This window comes from Camelina sativa, chromosome 15, assembly GCF_000633955.1.
Source record: "Camelina sativa cultivar DH55 chromosome 15, Cs, whole genome shotgun sequence".
In the NCBI taxonomy this organism is placed as follows: Eukaryota; Viridiplantae; Streptophyta; class Magnoliopsida; order Brassicales; family Brassicaceae; genus Camelina; species Camelina sativa.
This window is the reverse complement of record NC_025699.1, coordinates 28074415-28081983: the sequence shown is the minus strand read 5'-3', so window position 1 is coordinate 28081983 and position 7569 is coordinate 28074415. Positions and strand designations below refer to the sequence as shown.

Here is a 7569-nt window from a genome sequence, read left to right as displayed (position 1 = left end):
GAGCTACAATCCACAATTGTAACTTCAGCAGTTTGATTTTCACCATCACAGCAGCCAGACTTGCAGTTTTCTTTATCTTTAATCATCACTCTCTTCTCCAGGTAAGATGTGTCCTCACTTGAAAGCAACAAACTTGTTTCCTTAACCTTCTCTTTTTTGTCACAACAGCTTGTTTTGCAGGTTTCACCATCCTTTGTCTGCAACTCTATTTCCAAAACAGTTAATTCCTGACCAAGAACCTCCTTCGGCAGTATTTCCTCATCTTGCTTCTTCTTCTCGCAATGGCCAGACCTGCAGTGTCCAGCACTCTCCATTTTCTGTTTGGGTTTCTCACAAAAGCTCTTTGCCACTACTTCCTTCATCTTCTCATTTTTGTTAGCACAACAACCTGAACCACCTTTCATTTTCAGGTCATGTTTGACATGAGTAGTCGACTTCTTGCATGAACTCAATGAAGTTGTATTTCCCTCTGGTTTCCTAGTTTTCTCACCGCAACAGCCATCTCTTACAACCTTTACATTGTCTTGCTTCTTATCGCCACAACAACCAGAGTGAAAATGGTCAGAACTGGTTGTATGACTTTGTCTCATCATCACCTTCTCTTGAGCTTTCTTATCACCACAACATCCTGAGTTGCATTCACCATTCCCGCTCTTTGTCAACAAGCCTGCTTCTAAATCCACAACATCTTCATCATCGCCTTCAAGCTTCCTACCATTCAACATAGATGTAGAAGCCCTGTAACACTTTTTGTTCCCACTCTTTTTCTTCTCTCGCAGCAACAACATACTATTGAAAATCACTAGCAGACAAGTCCCTACATCAACAAGTACCGCTGCCCAAATCAAAGGATGACCAGCAAAGGCCAAAGCCAGTATTCCTGCTTTGAAAGTAATGGAAAGAAACACGTTTTGAACAACTTTGCGCCGAGCTCTTCTCGCTAGCTTTATCGCTTGTGGTATCCTCCTTATGTCATTAGACATCAGAATAATATGACCAGTCTGAGTCGCTAGTGCAGAGCCAGAAATCCCCATGGAGATACCAATATCAGCGGTAGCTAAAGCAGGTGCATCATTCACACCGTCCCCTACCATTGCGGTTGGTCCTTCTTTCTTAAACTCTTGTATGATTTTGGATTTATCTTCTGGAAGAAGTTCTCCATGTACAACATCCAAAACATTCCCTAGCTGTTTCATAAAAACATTTCAAGGCTTTACATAACCTCTTGGATTAAGAGAGTAATAAAATTCTGTTTTTAAGTCTCACCTGTTCCTGAGCATGCATCGCCGAGGCTTGACTATCTCCTGTTAGCATTGCGGTTTTGATTCCCATAGATTTCAGTTCTGTCATTGCTTGAGATACACCGGATCTACAAGCATCAGAAAGACTGAAAACTCCAGCTAGTCTTTCACCTACATAAACATATCCNCATCTTCATCATCGCCTTCAAGCTTCCTACCATTCAACATAGATGTAGAAGCCCTGTAACACTTTTTGTTCCCACTCTTTTTCTTCTCTCGCAGCAACAACATACTATTGAAAATCACTAGCAGACAAGTCCCTACATCAACAAGTACCGCTGCCCAAATCAAAGGATGACCAGCAAAGGCCAAAGCCAGTATTCCTGCTTTGAAAGTAATGGAAAGAAACACGTTTTGAACAACTTTGCGCCGAGCTCTTCTCGCTAGCTTTATCGCTTGTGGTATCCTCCTTATGTCATTAGACATCAGAATAATATGACCAGTCTGAGTCGCTAGTGCAGAGCCAGAAATCCCCATGGAGATACCAATATCAGCGGTAGCTAAAGCAGGTGCATCATTCACACCGTCCCCTACCATTGCGGTTGGTCCTTCTTTCTTAAACTCTTGTATGATTTTGGATTTATCTTCTGGAAGAAGTTCTCCATGTACAACATCCAAAACATTCCCTAGCTGTTTCATAAAAACATTTCAAGGCTTTACATAACCTCTTGGATTAAGAGAGTAATAAAATTCTGTTTTTAAGTCTCACCTGTTCCTGAGCATGCATCGCCGAGGCTTGACTATCTCCTGTTAGCATTGCGGTTTTGATTCCCATAGATTTCAGTTCTGTCATTGCTTGAGATACACCGGATCTACAAGCATCAGAAAGACTGAAAACTCCAGCTAGTCTTTCACCTACATAAACATATCCCACAGTCTTCCCACCTTTTGTATCAACTTCAATCTCTGGAACTGTCAAAAGAAAGAACAACAGTTAAGTGATCATACTATAGAATATACAAAACCTCATTCCATTGAGTTTGTGTAGCCAATGTACCTGTAGAACAACCAGCACGAGAAGCGATCCTTTTGTTCCCGATGTAGATATCGTTGCCATCAATCTTCCCGTAGATTCCTTCACCTGGAAAGTTCTGGTAGTCCTCAACCTCTTCAGGCCTAGGCTCAACAGAAACAGATTTTGCATGGTCCACGATTGTTGCAGCCATTGGATGACTTGATTTGCTTTCAACACTTGATACCCTGAAAAATTCAATACTCAGTTACAAGTTATCTCACCAAACAGGTTTTGGTCAGAACACATGTTTGTTTGTTTTTTTTACCAGTAAAGCAAGCTGCGTAGGGTTATATCTCTAGAGAGTGACTTGAAATCTATGACGATGAACTCTCCTCTGGTAATAGTCCCAGTTTTGTCGAAAGCAGCGATCTTGATCTTTGAGAGAGTGTCAAGATAATCAGCACTTTTGATCAGAAGCCCTGAAGTAGCCGCTTTAGTAAGTGCACAGAAGGTAGCAACTGGTGTAGAGAGTATAAGCCCACAAGGACAAGCACTGACTAACACAACTAGTGCTAAGTGAAACCAATGGGTGAGGTTGTGAACCTTCATTATAATAGGGACAATTGCAAAGCAAGCTGATATTATGATGATTGCTGAAACAAAACAAGAATCACAACGGTCTCAAATTAGCGAATCAAGAATATAAAGAAAAACAAGTTATGGTTATGTTTTTGCTTACCTGGAGTATAGTACTGAGAGCATTTGTCTATTAGTCTCTGAGATTTGGTTTTACTACTCTGAGCTTCTTCTACTAGCTTAGCCATCTTTGCAACCACGCAATCACCAGCTAAAGAAGTTGTTTTCACAGTTATATAACCTGCAAAAACACACATGGAGAAAGATCAAAAGACTGAAAGATACAAAGCTTGAAGCTATTTTAGAGAGGTTTACATACCATTTAGATTGATTGTTCCAGCCCAAACTATAGAATCTCTCTGTTTAGGCACAGGGAATGCTTCACCCGTTAAAGTTTTCTCGTCTACTTCACAGTTTCCATCCACCACAATTCCATCAATTGGTATGGTTTCACCGGCTTTCACTGCTACAACTGTGCTAACCTTAACCTCATCTACTTCAACTTCTTCTCCACTCTCGGCTATTGTTGCCTTTTGAGGAGCTAGGCTCATTAAAGACTGCATTACCGAACTCGCCTGAAATTTTACACTTGCCATAATCAGTACTTACACTTGCAACTTCATATCATTATAAAGATAGCAAGAAATTTCAAAATTATTAGTTAACAAACCTTGTAGCTAGCTCTTGTTTCGAGCCAGTCAGCTATGGTGAATAAGAACACAACTGCTGCAGCCTCCATGAAATCTTGCATTGCGAGTGTTGCAATCACTGTGTTGATGAAATTGGAGTATTATCAGTTAAACCTATAACAATCATAACCTCTCAGAGTACAATATTTGTTTTGATAAAAATATAAAATCAAAGAAAGCTTCAAGTAACTATATACATTTTCCAAACGAAATAAAATATTCACAAAAGTAAATTCACAGTTAATATGTTTTTCTTGCTAATCAGGTTTATAAACGGAAATTACAAATAAATTTAACTCAGTTCCATAATCAGCCAATGACGCAGGGTAAGTCTAATTTAAAAATACAGTTCCAAATTTCTGAAATAATTTCTTTACTTTTGAGATTTGATGATCTTTATTCAATTATTTTATGCACTTTTGTTCTTTTCTCTGTTTAAAGCCTTAAAGATGCTTTTTCCATTTTGAGTTGTAGAAAAGCCAATCAAAACCTACTAAAGGTATTTCCTTCTATAGCACGTAACTGCAATATATCTAAAAATGATTATAAAATATATCACTTTTATTTTCGAGACTTTCTAAAAACTTCGAAAACTAGTCTGCATATTTAGTTTGAAGATTTCTGTAGTTTGGAAAAGGAAAAAAAAAATCTTAATACAATTATTTTGTATTTTTCTTGGGTGTTACATAGAAAAAATATATATATATATATTTTTTTTAAAATAATTTTCTCTAGTCTTTAATTTTTGTTTCTCTAAGATTAGTAATTCATACAATTTCTGCATCGTCAAAGAGAATCCGAGGAAAATTATCCTCATAGAAAATTATGATTTAAAAATATTTTTGTTCCTATAATTTTTTTTTTCTAATCTAGAAATGAACTAAATTGAATGTTTTTGTAAACAGAAAAGTGAAAGGCGTCTTCTTCTTTTTTCCATATTTTGAGTGTACCTTTTTGTTATTGCAATATCTTCCACACCAACTTTCAAGTCTTTTCACATGTTCATTTTTCCTATATCCTAATAACATCCAAAGAACATTTTGGTGTTTTCCTTTATCAAAGTTACATTACATGCAGCATATATATAAACCGGTTTTAATTTTCGGTAACTTATATAACTCAAAGAAACTCTTCTATACAGTATACAACAAAATATTCAAACTTAAATTCTTATCTTTTATGTAGAACTTCTATAAGAAAATTGAACATTATATCATATATACTAGTATATGTTTTGGTGTTTATAAATATCAAGAAAAAATAAAGGAAACTTTTTGAAAAGGTTTCGTGGAGTGTTGGGTTCGCAGGGAAAGCAGTTTTCAAAGCTTTTATAAAGTACCATAAAAGGGCTAAATACCGAATAAAAGACTGGATCACAAGTTTTAAGAAATTATATATATTAGTAGTTTTAAATTTACCACAATTTGCTAAGCTATTACTGCTTTTATTCGGTATTTAGCCATAACTAATACTATAAGGTTGTTACATCGATCACGGATAACCATAAACCAACAAATCATTGTATAACACATCACTCTTAAGTCACGGAATAAATATAAATATAGAGAAATGTAATAAGAAGTGGTATAAGACAACAAAAAAAGAAAGGAAAAAGTGGTATTACCGGTTATAATGACCAAAATGTTGATGTCGATCCTAAGCCTTTTAATGGAAGCAAAGGCTTTGGCAAGAATCGGATAAATCCCGGCGGCGACTGCTGCGACGGCGATCCAACGTAAAGGCGAGTAGACGAATTTTAAGAAGGAGAGAAGGAGAAGTATGCCGGAAACCACCGCGAAGGGGCTTGGCCATTTGTTCTTGAAGTTTGTTTCTCCGTTTACTCTCACGTTTGCTTCTAACCTAGCTTGGTTGAGTGCCTTAGCTGCAATCACAAATTTTCTCAGAATTAAATCATATAATCAACAAAAGTGGAAGAAGATTTTTTTAAAAGAAAACAAAATTTAGTGAGGGAAAAAGACAAATAATTAGCCTATATTAAAATGAAAACCTTAAAATAGTGCATTTCCTTAATTTTGAAAAGAATATTTTATTTGATTATTATAACTTTTATGTCTAATATGTAATATTTTTTTTTGTTAAATAAAAAGAAATTATAAAATATAGTTACGTAACGAGTATGATCCACTACCTATTTAAATATTCGTATCAAAAGATTTGGTAAGTATCTCGACAGGCTTTTTCTAACAACTTTTTTCCTATACAAGGTTTTGGAAATTAGATATATATGATGTCAATTAGATATATTGCTTACAAACGTAGCATGCTTAATACATGCAAAATACATATGCATGTATTAGGTGAGTTATAATATTCCAAAAACATTATGGTAAAGGTATTAGAATATGCAAAAATTATATCATGTACATATTAGAAAAAAAACATGTATCGTTTGTATCATTGCCGTTATTATGCCAAAGTTGCGTTTTTATAGAGATGTTATCATTTTCAATTTGTTAGATTTGTAGATACCGTTTGACTTATTCACAATCTTTGGTTATACAAACTGAACGAGTTTCATGGAAAGAATTGAAAAATTTAGCAACGGTTTATCCTATTTTGTTGTTAGAATGAAAAAGAAAAGAAAAAAACTATTGATTTTAAAATTTACATTTAGCTTCAACCGAGGCAACCTCCTAGGTTTAAAACATACCCATTTTACCCCACTTAAAACAGAACACAGAAATCAAAGTAAAGCCATTAGAAAAGAGTAGTTTGTTGTCCAAAAAAAAAAAAAAAGAAAAGAGTAGTTTTGGTTAAAGAAGATTAGTGGTAGAACATTTACACTTTTTAATTGAAGTGACTTGTTGGATCACATACTTGACTATCTAGTGACCAAAGATGGCGTTTGCGTATGAAACCATGACGTGAAACTATGACGTGAAATCCACTAATTAAAGAGATATAAAGTAAATAGCAAATGAAGAGAGATTTTAGTATGAAAACGAAGTGATTTTTTTTTGTTTTGGTAAAAACGAAGTGATTATTTGATAATTTAGTTATTATTTTTTGACTGGGGAAAATAAAAATAAAAATAAAAATAATTTTTAATGATGATTTACCAATTTGGAACGGAGAGATGAGGAGGCTGTCGTGAACAACAATCACGGTTCTCGACGGAACGATGACGGAAAAATCTTTAACACCATCAAGAGACTTGAGAATGTTTTCGATAATAGGAACCTCTGATGTACAACAGATTCCAAGAACGTCGAAGTAACTCTTTTGCAACTTCTTCATTTTCTTTTTCTCTTCTTCTTTGTTTTGTGACGACGCCATTTTCTGTTTTAAAAGTTGATCAAAACAACTAAATTATCATTGATTTATACATAGGCTTAATTATGGCGTTACTTTACTACTGTTTTTGAGGAGGAAAAAAAGAAGAAAGCAAAAAACTTTTTGAAGTGTTGGCTTAAATGTCAATTAGAAGATTGGAGATATCATTATCATGAAACAGCTTTGTTCATTTCTTTTTTTAAAGGATGAAACTTTGGATATAGGTTTTTGTGTTTTCTTCTTGAAAATGCTTACTTTTTAGAACAAAAATACAAAAATAATTAAAGATCAGGCCAACAAATTATCACTATCTCATTTGCTTTTAAAAAAAAGTTTCAATTACGAGGACGAAGACGAATCAACTTTTGCTTATTCTTTTTTGGAATCTAAGAATTGGACACAAAAAAAAAAAAAAAAAAAAAAAAAANGCAAGAGAAGAAGAGCGTTTTGTTTTAGATCACTTCTCATGAAATATATGTGAATCAAGAAGAGAAAAATTACCAGAGATCAGAGATAAGATTACAAGCTAGTAGTAGCAAAGAGGAGAAGCTGAGAAGAAAGGCCGGACTGGTTTGGTTTGGATCGGTTGGAACAGATTAGGTTTAAGCATAAAAGGTTGGGAGAGGGAGTGAGAGAAGTGTTAGAAGAACCTTGAGAAGAAGATTTGAGGTGAAGAGGTCTAGAAAATGGTAGT

The 7569-nt window shown here is 34.8% G+C and overlaps 1 protein-coding gene across 1 annotated transcript in view; it reads right to left on the bottom strand.

The window, feature by feature from the left end:
- The window catches only part of LOC104747756 (putative cadmium/zinc-transporting ATPase HMA4), a 10753-nt gene extending 3196 nt beyond the window's left edge, over nucleotides 1-7557 (bottom strand). Inside the window, exons 1-10 of the mRNA XM_019237120.1 lie at nucleotides 7377-7557; nucleotides 6662-6881; nucleotides 5206-5463; nucleotides 3563-3660; nucleotides 3212-3467; nucleotides 2996-3133; nucleotides 2582-2909; nucleotides 2299-2501; nucleotides 2011-2213; nucleotides 32-1187 (exon numbers count right to left, since the gene is read on the bottom strand). Of these exons, the coding sequence (XP_019092665.1) occupies nucleotides 32-1187; nucleotides 2011-2213; nucleotides 2299-2501; nucleotides 2582-2909; nucleotides 2996-3133; nucleotides 3212-3467; nucleotides 3563-3660; nucleotides 5206-5463; nucleotides 6662-6878 (2857 nt within the window). The 5' untranslated portion in view covers nucleotides 6879-6881; nucleotides 7377-7557. The remainder of the gene's footprint in view (nucleotides 1-31; nucleotides 1188-2010; nucleotides 2214-2298; nucleotides 2502-2581; nucleotides 2910-2995; nucleotides 3134-3211; nucleotides 3468-3562; nucleotides 3661-5205; nucleotides 5464-6661; nucleotides 6882-7376) is intronic.